At 39.4% G+C, this 18,379-nt stretch overlaps 1 protein-coding gene across 1 annotated transcript; it reads right to left on the bottom strand.

Annotated features, from left to right (window-relative positions):
* Window positions 1–15,378: 15,378 nt before the first annotated feature.
* Window positions 15,379–17,223, bottom strand: LOC117523338 (dickkopf-related protein 1-like). The gene is made up of 4 exons (XM_034184822.1): window positions 16,859–17,223; window positions 16,597–16,741; window positions 16,329–16,454; window positions 15,379–16,223 (listed from the first exon to the last, which is right to left on the bottom strand). The coding sequence occupies exons 1-4, from the start codon at window positions 17,072–17,074 to the stop codon at window positions 15,958–15,960; spliced, it is 753 nt and encodes a 250-aa protein (XP_034040713.1). The 5' UTR covers window positions 17,075–17,223; the 3' UTR covers window positions 15,379–15,957.
* Window positions 17,224–18,379: the final 1,156 nt, after the last annotated feature.

Raw genomic sequence — 18,379 nt, 5'->3', positions numbered from 1 at the left:
AATAACGTTAAGAATGTTTTATCAACTACTTTAACTGTCTGCACACGTTTCAACCATTTGTGGCTGGCTTGCGTGTGCGTGTCTTCGGGAGTAGCCTTCGTCTGATATGGACAGTTCCCCAAGGCTGATGCCATGGACTCATCAAAGGTACTCGTCAGGGCAAGTACTATCACAGATAAAGTGTACAACAAGGTACAGACACTGCGAGAACTCAGAATGTGAAGACAAAACAAAGCTTCTTGTTGTCAAGACAAACAAAATCTCAACTGTTGTCAAGACAAAAAAAATGTAGCACCTGCAAGTACTGCAGAAATTTTATACCCGGTTTTATATCGGTTTTATACCCGCTCTCGGTCACGTCATCATGAATGTTTCATTCTGATTTTGTTTAAAGCGTCGAGGTCAACATTCGCTTCCTTTTTCTTTCATTAGTTTTGGTTTTGTTTCGTTCCTTTCGTTCAATCCTTCATTGAAATCTTCGCAGACTTCAATGAATTTCATTGTAATTTCTGTTTGAGTTCACTTGATTCATAGGCTTTTTGGTAATGGGAAAATCTTTCATCTGCCTTTTCGCACCGATTTTTGACTTTTTATCCAGATATTGCCATGTGCTGTGCAACCAGGACATAAGCAGCTATTTTGACTCCTTAAATGAATATTTATCCTCATTTATGACATTGAAATTAACTATGTTATGTCCCTTGAAACAAAAAAAGAAGATGCACGGTAATTCAGACTTGGACAGACCAGTTCCAGTTTTATGTCACTTACATAACATCATTTATAAGACGTGCAGAGTTGATTTTAGTGTCAGACACAGGGGGCGATGTTAGCAGCACATCGGACCCCATTGTTTCCTCCAACCCGGAGCCCAAACATCATTAGCTAGCACATCGAACCCGCTATGAACCCACTATTCTGCACAGAGAAGAAAAAAGGTTGTTACAAGGTGCTGCAAAAATATAAAATTGCATAAATCAACAGCAATACAACAATAACACACAAAATGTTGAGACACATTACTTTCTGAAATGTTTACCTTTAAAATTATGTTTTGTACCACTGCAAAGCCACATTTCTTGTGTTATAAATTGATGTTTTGTCATATTTTGTGTATAATAAGTAAAACTGTTCATTTAGATGCTGTCCTGGATGTCTGCGTGAACTTAATAATTCTCAAAAATGTGATGTTCCTCTGTATTGATAAAAATGTTTTTTGTATTAGTATTAGTGCAGCTGATAAGAGAAGATTTAGAGGGGAATCCTGCAAATGGTGATAAAAGCATCAAATTCAGCAGAAATACTCCTCAGACAATCCTCTTTTGAAAAAACCGACTGGCCACTTGAATTTTCATTTGGTGGTCAGGTCGGGGGCAATTGAAGAATTACACAGTGGTCAAAATTAAAAGATGCTCCAATCATATTGAAAAATATTCCACATTATTTGCCTGATCATAAAGATTTCAAAAAGGTATAGTTTGGACTATCTATGACTGAATTCTATGGAGTTACAGGATAAAAACAGCAAGAATGGTGACAAAGGTCAGTTTCATTTTGTACAGGGATCAAAAGTTAAAGTTGCTCCAATTTTGATAAAAAGTGATGCAAATTATGAGTTGAGTTAACACGGTTTTAAAAAGGAATAGTTTGGACCATGTATCATCCTTACTTATCCCGTTACGGGGTAACATATGTCACATGTCATAGAATCCAATAGACGTACACCTTGTTTGACCTTTACTTTGAAGACCAAACATTCAACACAAACAAAACTATTCCATTTATTAATCCTATTAGCTCAACCAATAATTTGCATCACTTTTTTACCAAAACTGAAGGAACTTTTGACCCCTGTACAAACTGAAACTGACCTTTGTCACCATTTTTGTTGTTTTTACCCAATAACTCCTGATCATTCAGTCATAGATAGTCCAAACTATACCTTTTTGGAATCTTTATGATCAGGCAAATAATGTGGAATATTTTTCAATATGATTAGAGCATCTTTTAATTTTGTGTAATTCCTCAATTGACCCCTACCTGACCACCAATTGAAAAGTCAAGTGGCCAATCATTTTTTTCAAAAGAGGATTGTCTGAGGAGTATTTCTGCCGAATTTGATGCTTTTATCACCATTTGCATGATTGTTTCAGTTATCTGCTGCACTATATGACTTAAGCAGAGGGTCACCCCTTTGAGTCTGGACTGCTTGAGGTTTCTTCCTCAGAATGATCAGAGGGAGTTTTTCCTTACCACTGTCGCCTGTGTGCTTGCTCTGAGGGTGGGTAAGGTTAGACCTTACTTGTGTGAAGCACTTTGAGGCAGCTTTTACTGTGATTTGGTGCTATATAAATGAAATAAATTAAATTTATTTACACACCCTGCACCACCACCATCACTAGGGTGGTCCATAAAAATGGTCAAAAATTTTTTTCCAAAAAACTTCAAGTCTCACCCTCTAAATTTGTTGTACCTAACATAAAAACACATCATGTACAATTTCATAAAACTCTAATAATTTTTACTGGTAGCACACAGCCCTTAAAGATTTTGCTGGCAATAACTTTGTCATATAGTATGGTCATTTCCAGATATTTCCAAATTATTTCTGTCAGTTTAATATTGATATGTCAGGACAGAAATTATGGCAATACATTGGAAAATCAAATCTTTTCATATCCCATAAAATAGTTAACACTAAAACATGAATTGTGAGATGCAGTTCTTCTCGTACATGTATCATGCTCCTACAATACCTACATACTGGGGTAGCGAAGATTTTGTAACAATCAAACATTGCATTTTCATTTTATTGATGAAATACTGTTTAATTATTGATAAATTTAAATAAGTCTATGCTTTATATATTTCCACATATATTTTGATCTAGCTCCAAACAATAATATTCTTTATGCCTTGCAGTACTTAATATTCAAAAATATATGAATCAGCACAAGAACCAATTATACAGCTGTGTAACATAAGAGAACATCCTTTACATGATAATGATATTTAAGTTGCTTGCATCATGACCAAGACTTGCTGCCATTTCAGTCAGAATATAGGTGGCACTTCTGTTGTTTTGGTCATATCCAATGCTGCTGCAAGTCCGGGTGTTACAACAGCTTTAATTTTACTGGCTTTTTGTGGCACTGGCATAACAAATTCTTCATCTGGACTTTCTGTGTTCTCTTCACTCTGGCTGGAGACAGTGTCAGGTAAGTGAGACATTAGGTGGTCCAGGCTCCTCCCGTTTCTCTTTGTATTTTGCTTCTGCAGCTTTTCTTTTTTCTGCTCTTTGTTCTTTGGCAGTTTGTATTTTATCTATGCCTGTCATGCATCCTCTACCTTTCTCTCGCTGAGCAAGTAGGAACTGTCTGTCATCTTCAAACTTTATCATTGTTAGGACATCCTGATGTGCCATGTCAAACAAGTCCTCCAAAGATTCACAAAACACTGTTTCATCTTTCTTCTGCTTGTCTGTATTGCGATTCTTGGTCTTTTTCAATGTTTTCCATTTTTCGAACACCTTTTCTAACTTTGTGATCAGATGCTGCTTTGCCCTCAGTGGGATTCTAGCTCTCTCCCAAAAAGGAATTGCCATGTCTATAGAGGTCACAGCAGCATCATGGACAGTTTTCTTCAAATCAGTGTGTTTGAAGAAAAATACCTTGAGTATTTGCCCATTTGAGGGCAATTTCTTTCCCTTTATTTCAGTCGGTGGAACCAATAAGGTATACAAATGTTCTACTTCTAGTAGCTGACATGTTTTACTGAAGTTTCCAGTTAATGGTTAAGCATGTTAAGTCAGCAAGTGTCTCTTTTTACATTTATCTCATGTTAGATTCACCATCACCAAAGATCTGAAAGAAAAGAAGCTGTGAATTGAAGCAAAATTTTCAGCTTGTAGCCTAAAATAACATTTTTGAAAGTATGTTGTTTGTGAGAAATATTTAAACCCAGGTATAGTTTTAAATTGAATATAAAATTATACTTTAGTTACACTCAGGTGGTTAACTTCTATCCTCTTTATAAGTGATGTGATTAGATACTGGATAATGGATAACCTATTGCACGGGCACTCGGGCAGCGATAACTGATATATTTACAACCTTCAGCTATGATCTGCTACCTCTAAATATTAATGTATGACAAAAATATTTGGCAGGCTTTCTTTTTTCCCAAAGCATCATAAAATGAAGGGGTGAGAGTAATGAATTTCCAACTTTTATTTTTTTTTAACCACCCTAACCATCACCTTCCCCATCCCTAGAAAAAAAAAAAACATCTCCACTATGTTGAAACCTAAATGTTGGCAGTTATGGAAAAGAGTAAGTAATCATAATTGGAATGTCACATAGCAAATATCAAAACATGTTACATCACCACCTTGGTCTGTGAATACATTTGTTTTCCACTTTTGCACTGACATCACCGCAGACGAAGAAGCAGTGCTGCAAACTCGTACTGCACCTGTGTTCACACACTTAAAGCATTGTGCTGAATACATTTTTAGTAGACAGGCAGGTTTGCCTTTATTGCTCAATCGGGCAACTTTTCATCACACAAAGATGAATAGCCTGCTTTGTGCTTGTTGTCTATGAAGCGCCAATGCCAACTAGCGCCCTCATGTTTGACACCTCCCTGCACAATTGTGTTTGGACAAGAACTTGGTTTTGATCCGAATCATCATTCCAGAAGAGTGCGATCTCTTTCATGTGACAAAATAACATGCCTCCCCTCTGTGTACACTGCCTCATTTCTTTACCCTTTCATCTTTTACGGTTCAAGCATATGTTGCACACAGAGGTGTCAGTCAAGGCAGTTTGGCAGCGATGCTACAATAACAGTGGCAGCTCCGCCAGGCACTCATGCAGAGAAAAACGTCATTGTTACTCAGATCTCAAAGTGAAACAGTAAATTCTAAGAGGGCAATCAAAACAAACAATTTTCTGCTTAAGTGATACCTTAATAAATATCACACAGTATTCAAGTGAATCTGCATCTGCTTCATGCTTATCCTGCAAATTAGTTATCATGCTTACTGGAATGAAAAATGACAGATGTTACACATTCAAATGAAAGGCATCTAGGCATGTAATGGTATCTATGTAATAGTGTTTTTGACGATGTAGGACTTCATCAAGTGACTTCTGTGTGAGTTAATTATGAATTGAGTGTATGAACGTCAATCAATCGCAAATATTTTGCTAATCGACATTTGCCTTGATCATCCATCTAGGCTTCTTGGTTGTTGAGATGAACAAAAAAAGATGTATTTTGGACATTGTTTTCCTTAATGTTTGATCAAACTAATTCAAAATCTAATCACTTATTGATATCTATCCAATTAATATTCCTACCAACTTTGCTCAATTGAGGCTTCTAGGTTGGTTGGGGGAGGTGATGGTCTAGTGGTTAAGGTGTTGAGCTTGAGACCAGAAGATCATCTTTTCAAATCCCAGCCTGACTGGAAAATCACAAAGGGTCCTTGGGCAAGGTCTTGCTCCCGGTGTGTAGCAAGTGCCTTGTATGGCAGCACCCTCACATCGGGGTGAATGTGAGGCATTATTGTAAAGCACTTTGAGCGACCGATGCAGATGGAAAAGCGCTATATAAATGCAGTCAATTTACCATTTAGGTTGTTGAGATTTGCAAAAAGGTGATTTGCGGACGTTTTCCTTGATTTTGGACATTGACCAAACTACTCCTAAATTTAATCACCCCTAGATATATATTGAAGTAATATTCTAACCCTATCCTAACCTAAGTTTGAAGGAAATCCATCCAACCTTGTTTGAGTAATCTTGTTCACACAGACACACACATATGCCAGTGAAAACAAAACCCTGCTATTGCCAAAAACACCCCATCTTGTCATTACCAAGCTAGGGCCAATGGTGCCAGCTAAGGCTAATATGGATTGCCGTATTTGTCATAGCAGAATTACTGTTGTCCGCAGTGCCAAACTAGGGGACAAAGTGAGGCATGGTCAATTTTCAATGTTAATAACAACAATTAGTTAAATTTAAAGATACAACAGAGTTTTGTGTTTTGTATAACACTGTCTTAAAACAGGAAGCCATGGCTGTGATTGCAGCTTAATAAAAAAGTTAGCTTTTTGTGAAATTATCAATTAATTCCTCTCTGTAATATTACAGAAATGATACGTTTACCTGATTAAAACCAGTTGACTCTCTGCACTTAAATAATAAATCCTTGCTGCCACTTAATTTATTTGTATATTCTTCTCTTTTTAAAAGAAAATCTGCACTAATGCACACATTTTCTGACAGCTTACAGATAAAGACCAAACAGAGCAATACCACTGGAAATTGTTGGGTTAGCATAGCCAAAGACACAAGCTTAAAGCAAAAGTACACAAAGAAGACCATAAACAATGGTGGGCTATTTTGACAAGAGCTTTATTTATATAGTCCTGTTGTGAAGTAATTGTCCACCTTCGTCAACACTGCTGTCTATGCTGTTATTTCTTTTGCGATAGAAACATTATTACAACTTCTTCAACTGCAGCCTTGTTTGATGTTGTGACAAACTTTCAAGATGGTCTGCAGTGCCATCTACTGGATGTTTAACTTAACAACTGTGACAACATAAAGGATGTGTACTGTATATATTTGAAACACCCATACATGTATAGATTTTATGCACGTATGTGATGCATAATTTAGTCTATAGATGGTCCATTCAGTTAGCTGCACAGCAAGCCAAATTAGATATTTCTAATAAAATGCTAATAAAGGATAAACATGATAGAGTTCACACATGCTGTTGGCCTCTGCTAGTAGGTGGTAGCCATGACCAGGCATACTAACTATCACTATGGCTTAAAATCACTTAAAAATGAGTTTTATTTAAAAACACACACACACACACACACACACACACACACACACACACACACACACACACACACACACACACACACACACACACACACACACACACACACACACCTTCCATATAATTTTCATAGATGGAAAAACAAGCTATCGAGAACATTTTTTTGTTGTTGTTCCAGTAAATATTTATTTTGGCTGTAAAATGGACATTTTAACATGCGATTCTATGGGGATTCACTGGATTTTGGAGCCAGACTCAATTGGCCATTGAAGGAACTACAGGTTTTGGCACTTCTACATTAACTTCATATTTCAACACCATAGGTACCTGCTTGGTCGCTACAGGACGATCAATGAATGCCATAGTGCCATGTTTTGAAATGGTGGAAGTCCATAAAAAAAAAAAACAAAAAAAAACACTCTACAACAGTGTGAAAATTTGTGTCAGTGGAAATGCTGAATCAATCTTGTGGGATGACAACACTAAATTGCTGTTGGTTAAGATGCCAGTGTTGGCACCACACTGTGATTCTAAAAGACTCACACCCCAAATCCCAAGAATCAACAACGGTTTAAGGGTGTGTGTGTGTATGTGTGTGTGTGTGTGTGTGTGTGTGTATACATGTGCAAACAAGTCTGTATGTGTGTAATAGCAGTACGCATGTAGGAACATGACAGTGTACTCATGGGTCTGTGCTGTTGTTGTCAGTGTTGTTGTTGCTCCTTTTGGAATCCACTGATGCGCCTTTAGTTGCACACAGGCCTTCGCTGGGTTCGGGTACATGCCTGCGGCCTGACTTAGTCTGTGGTTGGTGTAATGATGACAGGCTCACACATACACACAGTCCAGGACCCCCACAAACATGTCTTGGCCAAGGATGTTGGTATGTTGTACTGCTGACAACGTTGCCATTACTCTTAATGACCTGCTCTGGCACCGTGGACAACACAGCAGTGTTAAAATAGAGTATGTCCCTGTGTCTGTCTGCCTCCTTTGAAATCCATCTGTCCTCTGGAAAGCTTAACATGCTGAAATATTGCTGGGTTTATTTTACAGTTCCATTGAATACATTTTGATTTTGATATTCATGGAAAATTCAAGCACAGTAATAAATTCACATTTGAAGACTACAGACTGTGGCAAACCCTCATTGACGCCACCCTTATATTTTCTATAGAGACCCAGAAGAGCCGTTTAAAGCCCAAAAATCGCTGCTGTGTGTTGCTATGTTTGCAGCACTTACCCTGCCTACGTCATGTTTGGATAAAGAGCTGGAACGTGGACGGGATGAATGAAGCCCGGGCAGGCCCCTGTTTTTGAGTCTGAACTCAACTAAGCTAACAGGCTAACCTTGGTTCAGGTGTTTATTAAGTTATATTTTTGAGGGCTTAGCGATGGGTCTCATAATGGTTTGCTTTGGTGTAGGCATTACAAAATTATGACCTGCTTTTTTTTCAGTTACTGTGGATGAACTGGACAAAGCTACTGATAGCTGCTGAAAGTGCTAGCACTATTAGCACTAGGGATGGGTGTTGATAAGATTTTATCGATATCGATGCCATTATTGATTCTGCTTATCGATCCGATTCCTTATCGAGTCCCTTATCAATACCGCTTGTGAATTTTGTACTAAAAGTAGGCTTTACGGGTTTTCTATGTATTTCATTGAGTATTAAAGTAAATAAATATGAAATTGGTCACTGTCTCCTTGATCTCTAGACTTAAATAAAAATAAACAAAACGGTGTTTCGCTTTGAAGTTATTAATTCAGACTGGACTCTATCGTTCTAACTTGACTCGGCAGGAAGCCGCGCAGCTTTTGGAGCTGTGTGAACAAAACGGAGGACGATTCTCGTTTCTTTCTTGCAACAAGACAGGAGTCCCAGTTAGTGACTTTAATCCGCACAAAAGTGACTCACGATTTCACATATTCAGGGATGAAAGTGGTGAAAAACAAAAAAGATGAAACCCAAAATTACCCCCCAACACCACCTGCATGAAAATGTTTGAATTCTAGAAGCTCTGAAATGCAATCTGGGACTATTCCAGACAATAAACTGCAGTGAGAGCAGCATCCATTTAGTGAGAAAAAAAAAAAAAAAAACTTATTCAAATTCATTCCAGTAGTATTCTGCTCTTTATTTTTCCTAATTCTCTCCCCTCAGCCCCAACCAGTCCCAACAGAAGACTGCCCCTCCCTGAGCCTGGTTCTGCTGGAGGTTTCTTCCTGTTAAAGTGCTTGCTCATAGGGGGTCGTTTTGACCGTTGGAGTTTTTCTGTAATTATTGTATGGCTTTTGCCTTACAATATAAAGCATCTTGGGGCAACTGTTTGTTGTGATTTGGCGCTATATAAATAAAATTGATTTGATTTGATTTGCTCTTACTAGGATGCAGCAGTTTTCTAGCTTGGCAGATAGTTCTGGAGGAAATCAACACATTGAAAATATTGTTTGACCGAAACAAACTGTCATTATACTTAAATAAGACAGGGATGAAATGGAGGTGTAAGAGTCACTAGGTGTTCGCAGGAAACATTTATTTTTGTATGTATGTATTTATTTATTTATGTATGTTCATTGTTAGTTGGTTTTATATTTTCTGTTGTGTTTCTATTCAGGCTCTTTTTGTCTCTTTCTCTAAAATTGTTTATAATAACTAATCATTAGATTATTAATATATAAACAAAAATAAATTTAAAAAAATATTACAATTTGTAATACATTTGACTCTTTTACGACTACAAATACACCCGAACGTGATGACAGCTGCAATTGCTTAATGCTAATTTTAACATTGAAAATGCCATAGACATGCTAATGTGTTAGCATCGCTCCCGTTTTTAAGTTATAAAATACATCTATCAACTGTTTCAGAAGACCATAACAGGTCAGTTTAACATAAAAAAAGGTAAATAATACTCACAGACATATGCTCTTTAGGGTTTTAGTGGGGGAAAATTAAGATACAGCGAAAGAAAAAAATGAATAAGCGAAGCAATAGATCGAAGCACTGCTTCAATCTACGGCCCACTCCTTCGATTGGTTCAAGGTTCAAGGCAAAGCCACGCTGCAGAAAAGTTGATTGCGGACCCGCTGCAGGGTCCGTAATCAACGTAGAGAAATGATAATTTTCCTGAAAAACACCCCCAAAAACAACTTCCACTCTGAAGGACCGATAACGGAATCGTTAAGCAAAAAGCTTATTGATGTCGGTGGATCGAATCATTTCTTAACGATACCCGAAAGGAACCGGTTCTCAATACCCATCCCTAATTTGCACAGAAAATTAAAAAAGATGATATTTTCACTTGGAGCAATTACTGCAACACAGATGTCTTCAATGATGTGTTTGGACATTTCAGCACACCAAAATCGGTATTGTTGAAGATATTTGCCATAAAAAGCTCAGAACAACGCAGCTAGCAGCCACAGCTAGCGGTTCTGAACGAGTGACATTCTAAGAGTTAGAGCTCTGCTCAGCAAGGTGTCAATCACAGCGACTACACTTTTTATTATGGCTTTATAGTTTAAAATGTCTTAAACTGAGGAGTTAGAAAGAATTTACCCACTCCTACCCCTGCACAGTTGTCATGGAGGGGGAAACTAGCTGAAGAGGCTAAAACCATTTTTGGTACCAGGCTGTAAACATGTTTATTTCTGCTCAAACTTGGACATTTTAACATGGGCTTCTGTGGGAGGTGGCTGGGACAGTGGTATGTTTACCACTGTGTTACATCACCTTTCCTTCTAACAACACTCAATAAGCGTTTGGGAACTGAGGACACTAATTGCTGAGGCTTTGTAGGTGGAATTCTTTCCCATTCTTGCTTGATGTATGACTTCAGTTGTTCAACAGTCCGAGGTCTCCGTTGTCATATTTTGTGCTTCATAATGCACCACACATTTTCAATGGGCGACAGGTCTGGACTGCAGGCAGGCCAGTCTAGTACCCGTTAGTTCAGGTCTATTTGAAGAGTTTCAGTCAGGTTTTAGAATTCATCATAGTACAGAAACAGCATTAGTGAAGGTTACAAATGATCTTCTTATGGCTTTGGACAGTGGACTTATCTCTGTGCTTGTTCTGTTGGACCTCAGTGCTGCTTTTGATACTGTTGACCATAAAATTTTATTACAGAGATTAGAGCATGTCATAGGTATTAAAGGCACTGCGCTGCGGTGGTTTGAATCATATTTGTCTAATAGATTACAGTTTGTTCATGTAAATGGGGAATCTTCTTCACAGACTAAAGTTAATTATGGAGTTCCACAAGGTTCTGTGCTAGGACCAATTTTATTCACTTTATACATGCTTCCCTTAGGCAGTATTATTAGACGGTATTGCTTAAATTTTCATTGTTACGCAGATGATACCCAGCTTTATCTATCCATGAAGCCAGAGGATACACACCAATTAGCTAAACTGCAGGATTGTCTTGCAGACATAAAGACATGGATGACCTCTAATTTCCTGCTTTTAAACTCAGATAAAACTGAAGTTATTGTACTTGGCCCCACAAATCTTAGAAGCATGGTGTCTAACCAGATCGTTACTCTGGATGGCATTTCCCTGATCTCTAGTAATACTGTGAGAAATCTTGGAGTCATTTTTGATCAGGATATGTCATTCAACACGCATATTAAACAAATATGTAGGACTGCCTTTTTGCATTTACGCAATATCTCTAAAATCAGAAAGGTCTTGTCTCAGAGTGATGCTGAAAAACTAATTCATGCATTTATTTCCTCTAGGCTGGACTATTGTAATTCATTATTATCAGATTGTCCTAAAAGTTCCCTAAAAAGCCTTCAGTTGGTTCAGAATGCTGCAGCTAGAGTACTGACGGGGACTAGCAGGAGAGAGCATATCTCACCCGTGTTGGCCTCTCTTAATTGGCTTCCTGTTAATTCTAGAATAGAATTTAAAATTCTTCTTCTTACTTATAAGGTTTTGAATAATCAGGTCCCATCTTATCTTAGGGACCTCGTAGTACCATATTACCCCATTAGAGCGCTTCGCTCTCAGACTGCGGGCTTACTTGTAGTTCCTAGGGTTTGTAAGAGTAGAATGGGAGGCAGAGCCTTCAGCTTTCAGGCTCCTCTCCTGTGGAACCAGCTCCCAATTCAGATCAGGGAGACAGATACCCTCTCTACTTTTAAGATTAGGCTTAAAACTTTCCTTTTCGCTAAGGCTTATAGTTAGGGCTGGATCGGGTGACCCTGGACCATCCCTTGGTTATGCTGCTTTAGACGTAGATTGTGGGGGGGGTTCCCATGATGCACTGTTTCTTTCTCTTTTTGCTCCGTATGCATCACTCTGTATTTAATCATTAGTGATCGATCTCTGCCCCCCTTCACAGCATGTCTTTTTCCTGGTTTTTTCCGTCAGCCCCAACCAGTCTCAGCAGAAGACTGCCCCTCCCTGAGCCTGGTTCTGCTGGAGGTTTCTTCCTGTTAAAAGGGAGTTTTTCCTTCCCACTGTTGCCAAGTGCTTGCTCATAGGGGGTCGTTTTGACCGTTGGGGTTTTTCATAATTATTGTATGGCCTTGCCTTACAATATGGAGCGCCTTGGGGCAACTGTTTGTTGTGATTTGGCGCTATATAAGAAAAAAGTTGATTGATTGATTGATTGAACTATACCTTTTTGGAATTGTTATGATCAGACAATTGTATCCGCTGTGGCGACCCGAACACAAAACGGGAGCAGCCGAATATAATTGGAGCATTTTTATATTTTGACTCCTGTAGCTCATTAGAGGTCAGCTCCAGGATGGCTCCATATCTGAAAATAAACATTAGTTAATTTAGATTATGTGTGCCAAATTCCATGCTTTTATTACAAAATTAACAGTTTTTTTTTAATGGAAATTTTAGCTAAGCTGCACCACTATACTTGACAAAAATTTACCAAACAATACCATCCTGTTTCTTTTTCTTACTCATTGAAGTAAATGTCCAAAACATGTTCAGTGACTTGGAAATGTTCATTTGCCCAACCCCTGACCTTTTTTTTTTTTTTTTGTACTGTGTTCCAGACATTAAATGCAGGAATGAATCTATATTAATAACTGAAATACAGTTGACAACGCTGAAAAAAAAATGTCTGTTGGATTTCCACAATTTAAATATGTATGTCCATTGCACATGACCAGAATTTGTCAAACTAAGATAATTTTCTCATGAATCTGAATTATTATTTTTTTTTAATCACCAGTCTTATTGATTTTATCGCTACACAAAGTTCATGGTAGTAAGCACTGGCTGGAGGTTCCTCAGAGACGTAAGCTCGAGTAGAGGTTTTGTAGTATCAGAAAACTTACCCTGTAGTTTTGCTGTATGCTAAAACATTCAGCCATGTCCTTCAGTCAATGGGATCTGTCCAAGTCTCACAACCATACAATAAGACAGGAAGTACTAGGATCCAAAAACTCCTGCTTTCTTCTCCTGCAAAGGACAACTGGATGCCTTTGATACTTGATATCTTCTAATGATCCTTGGGTACCATTAGAATGACTGTGTGCCAAAAAAAATTAAAAGGATACTTGGGAAAACTTGGTATCAATTCCAATGTGAAGGCACGTCAGCTGTGACATTTTGGCCATGTAACAGATTTCTCTGGGCATGATCTTCCAGCTGCTAGAGAAGTCCAACTGGATGCCCACATTTTACATGATGTAGGCACATTGATGACTACTTTTCGGATGCAGGGCTGGACTGGTTATCTGCATGAGTGATTTCTATTCATGTCCCAAGACTGGCCAGCACAATCTAATCTCATGCCGTTTCATTAGATTAGATTAGATAGAACTTTATTGATCCCTTGGGAAGACTCCCTCAGGGAAATTGAGGTTCCAGCAGTATTGTATAGCAGCACACAGGGTAAGAAGCACACAGAGTATCAAAAGTGAAATTAAAAAAGAAAAAGATGGTATGAAAAGTAAATTATTCTATTAGTTTGTGATATCATCACGAAAAGTGCCACATTTTTTGACAGGAGCATTAATTAATTTCATGACGGTATCACGAAATACAGGGTGACCGGGGGAGCTTATGGTTAGGGTTAGGGAGAGAGTTAGGGTTGGGTTAGAAATTAAAAAAGTGTCACAAAAATGTGATTAATTTTGTGATGGGAGTACGACAAAAGTGTGAGACTGGACTGGACCAGTATGCAGAAGAGTTGGTTTCCTCAGTATCGGATATTTTGATTGCCTTCTGCAGATCAGAAACTAGAGAAAATTGTTCAGTGACTGTAAAATATATTCAGTTCTCATGGTGGATCGAGGTTGACACTCATATTTTAGTTTTTTCATTGCACAGCATGATAAACAATACTCTGCACTGCAAATGACAGATTCTACTCAGCAACATGACTGTATTTCTGCAGAATTGTGCCACATGGGAAGCCTGATGTTCCTTGTGGTCTTATTAAACTGCTACGGCGCCAAACTGGGGCCAAATTAATATCAGACAGAGTCCATGTGTCACCTCACCTTACCTACCTAAGAAAAACTTCAAAATACTCTTTATAGATGTCAACAGATAAAGAGGTTATCGCAAGTGCTCCTTTTGATCTGATATGACAATCCAGCAGAGAGTACAGTAATTTCCTTGCCATCTTCTAATCTAAACAGGTCTAATTACAGGCAGCAAGGTGTATTTGGGTGTATTCATAGAGAGGACGCCCATTGAGCAACAGCTGGGAAAAGGGGTGTGCAATTGGTCCGAGTGGGAAAGAAGACCTTTTTACTGTGTTGCATCACAAACACTCAAAGCGTTGCGGTGCATTTCATTTCACGAGTCCTGGTGTAGATTGAGTAAGATGAAGTAATTAGAGGCTTTAGTGCAGATAGATATCTATCTGCTCTGATGCACATGAAGGGCAGTGGAGGTTTGTAATTAGAAACTAGCCAGAAACACCAAAGGGTGAGGAGGCACAACGTTAGCCAGGACATAGTCATTACGTCTTTGTAGTCATTTGATCCAACAGCATCCTGTCGTGTTTTTAATGTTTGTCTGATGATGACAAAATGGACCATCCGCCGCGTCCACAAGCGCAAGCAGGATGAGCCAAGTTCAGGCTCCCACTCATGGCTCATTAAAGTTGCACGATTGCCATAAACATCTTTGCTGCACATACTTCAGCAATTGTGCGTAATGAGTGTGAGCATCATGTCGGAGCCAAATATTTCAAACCAGCCTAAGTACCACTGAATCACTGTTTAAGTCTTGTCCTGCAGAAAGGGGTGTGTTGTTCTTTTGGAATGTCGAAAATGTTTCCCACTCTTGCAAACCGTTCTGTGGATATGTGGAGTAAATCGTTTCGACCCAAACTCCTGCAGGGGAAAATTGTTGTAACCACAGATTTTCCACTGAGATTTTAGTTTTCTTCATTCGAAAACACAATTTTTAAAAGGTTTTTGCCTGACATATAGATAGATAGAGGAAAAAAGAGCAGAAAAAATAGTCTTCACGGAATGATGTTTAATAAATCAAATACATTCACATTTCTTTACAGGTAACTTCAAAAATATAGTCATTTACATAGTATATAACAATACGCTGTGTACATATTTACAATGCTGGAAACAAACCATGCAGCACCATGCCTTTATAATATAATACTGGTGTTGACAGAATTCAATATTGCAACTAAGTGCCACCTCCAGTATAATCTGTACAATACAGTAATTTACTGCAATAACTGAGGCTTGAAGTTCCGTAAAAAGAGAAACATAACAGCTCCGTCACTCTTCAATGACATGAATCAATCTTTACATGTCCTCTGAAATGTTGCTTCCTAACTTCTGACCGCTTCTTTGTCGATGGAGAACTGCTGCACCCCCTCTGGGTGTATCACTTTTCCCAGAAATCATGTCTGTCCTTCCGGGTGCTTGTGTTTGCATCAGCAAGTTTGGCAGGAAAGAATGTCTTAGGTGTTGAAGTGTGTCTCTATATGTGTGTGTGTGTGTCAGCATCTCTGGTGAAAGCAAGACAGAAAACTTTTTAGTTTTTTGTCAGTGTGTGTGACTGATGTGTAGGGTTGCAGAATGTGAGTGGCGGCAGTGGTGGTTGGGGGGGTGTTTATGCGTTTGTGTCAGCGTCTCTGACAAGTGTGTAGGTTCCGGCCTGCAGTCCTGCTGACGGTGTGGTCTCGCTCTCCTTTCTCCGGTCTGCAGGTCAGGCCATCGGCACAGTCGCAGCGCTGGAACAGCTCCAAGCCGTGGGCGCCTTTCCTGCGATGGCGTGTGCACACCTGGCCTTCTGTCAGCACTGGTTTACAGATACGAGACCAGAAGTGCCTAGCGCAGCACAGACCCTCTGAGCAGTCTGCAGACCTAAGGCAAGTATCCCCTTCCTGGCCTGGAGATTGAGCGACAACATAGGTTATAGTGTTTTATGCAAAAGAAGAGCTTGACAAAAAAAAAAAATTCTGATGTTTAGCTTTGATGGAAGCAGGACGCTCACCTTTCACAGTGTGCAGCAGATGACCTTGGCCAGTGGGTGACCTCTTGGCATGATACTCAAGGGTGGTGTTGTGTTTTTGCATGCCTGCTGCATCTGCAGCATCAACATCATTTGCCTGACAAACACCTGCATAGGTCAAATAGAAATATTAATGTATATGTGTTATGCTACTCATGCATAAATACATGTAAATAGATATACAATGGAGGATTGCAGCATATTGCACTTCGAAATCACTATTTTTATTGTGGGCTTTGCTCCTGCTCACCGTTGCTGCAGCGGCTTCCTGCGCAACACATGGAGTCCCGCGCGCATCGCTTTCGATTCTTACGGCAGGGCAGGCACGCACCTCGGGCGTCATTGCAGAATTCATCACCTCCGCAGTCTTCATCATCCGTGCAAACAGCCGGCAACTATAAAACAAAAGCAACTTGTCAGCTAGGTAACAATATTTGCAGCAATACAACAATGGAAGTGGCTGTTCTGTCTTTACACACAAGCTCGAAATTACGCACAGCCGAGTTAATTACCTGCAAGGTGTCAGCGAGTGATTTATGCCCCACGCTGTCTGATGGAGAGGTGCGCGGACTCGGACTGACTGTGCCGGAGCTTTTGCTTCCTAAAGCGCCGGGTAAGTTTTTGATGGCGTTGGAGTTGGTCAGAAGAGTCCCTGCGTAAACGTCCACAAAGTATCCAAAGAGCGTGAGATACAGAGCCACGACGCGGTGCGCTGGAGGTATCTGCATCCTCAAAGCTTTCCAGGGGGAAGAAGAAATAAATTAAAAACAAAAACAAAAAAATCCTGGAGATAAAAACAAAAAAGTGACAAAGTCCAATGCGGCCTTAAATTCCGAATTCCAATAAAGTTTTTCACGGAGAAGTTTAGCTCCGGTGCTTGGAGGGCTCCTGTCGCGCAGCAGCGGGGATGATGGCTTTATACACGTGGACCTGTTTGTCTTCCCGCCCCCTCGCGGTGCACAACAAAGGCAGAGGCTGGAATTTCAAAGCGAGCCCGCACTGTACGGAAACGGCCGTTCTGCCTTTCACAATGTTTGCCTAATGATAATGACCAAAGTCTGTTTGGATGGCCGTCAACTGGCGACGCGCACTGAAAATAAAGTCCAGCCAAAGCCAGGACTTTACTCCCTCAACTTAAAGTCACATTTTAGTGACTTTTTTTTTTTTATTTAAATAACGTGTTCTATTTATTTTAAGCAGTTATTTTGGTGCAAAAGGAGTCATCTCGCCTCAATCACATTTTATTTTACAATACAATTATTTCAAAAATAGGCTTTGAGCCCGATTTTGAATTTTAAAAATACTTTTTTTTTTCATTTTCACGTCTGGAAATACAATATTCGAGTAATATTAAGAGTCTTTTATTGGTTTGTGGCATTTAATCTTATTTAGAAAAAAAAGCTGATTCCTGTTTCTTTGACATTCAAGAAGCCTCGTTGGCCTTTGGCTGCGTGATTGAAGTTGCGCGCGTCGATTAACCACTTCATTTGATCCTTGTGATTGCAGAGGGGGGTAATTATCCTCCAAAGTGTGCTTGATTACACCAGTGGCGGACATCAATGGGTGGGATATGCAGACCATTAAGGAGTGTGAAAAGTTTACCGAATTAACAGACTTCCGTGGCGAGACCTCTCAGGGCTGACTGGCACTTTGAGATTAAAGGCAGCTCTGATCTGCTCTGTGACCCTTTGGGCAGCAATGCGCGAAATGCCCACACCAAATCAATTTTCAGTCCTTCAATTTGCTGTTTGGCTTCAGCAAACAACGAGCAGGTTTTGTGCGTATTTCACTTTTTCTCCTGAAACCTTTCAGATTTCATCTCAAATTTAAAACAACCACAGTCTAATCTGTTTTTAGCTTTCAAGAGAAAGAAACTCTAATACACTGCTTCTCCCCCAGTGGCAGCTCCTGTTTCATTTTCAGTGGCGGCTCCAGAATTATACAGATGAGTGGGGTGGGGGGTGTTAACCCCCAAAACATGAATCAGTTGCAACTCGTGAATTATCCAAAAACCGTTAACTGCAAAACGTGAC

The sequence above is a fragment of the Thalassophryne amazonica genome, chromosome 13 (assembly GCF_902500255.1).
Source record: "Thalassophryne amazonica chromosome 13, fThaAma1.1, whole genome shotgun sequence".
Taxonomy (NCBI): Eukaryota; Metazoa; Chordata; class Actinopteri; order Batrachoidiformes; family Batrachoididae; genus Thalassophryne; species Thalassophryne amazonica.
Note: the sequence above shows the minus strand (reverse complement) of the source record. Positions and strands in the feature narration are given on the sequence as shown.

Bases quoted from the DNA above. Each gene is read 5' to 3' on its own strand.
- LOC117523338 (XM_034184822.1), bottom strand. From the start codon at position 17,074: ATGCAGATACCTCCAGCGCACCGCGTCGTGGCTCTGTATCTCACGCTC. The intron at 16,455-16,596 runs GTGAGCAGGAGC...TGACCTATGCAG, and splicing joins AGGAAGCCGCTGCAGCAACG to GTGTTTGTCAGGCAAATGAT. The intron at 16,224-16,328 runs GTGAGCGTCCTG...CTCAATCTCCAG, and splicing joins TCTGCTGCACACTGTGAAAG to GCCAGGAAGGGGATACTTGC.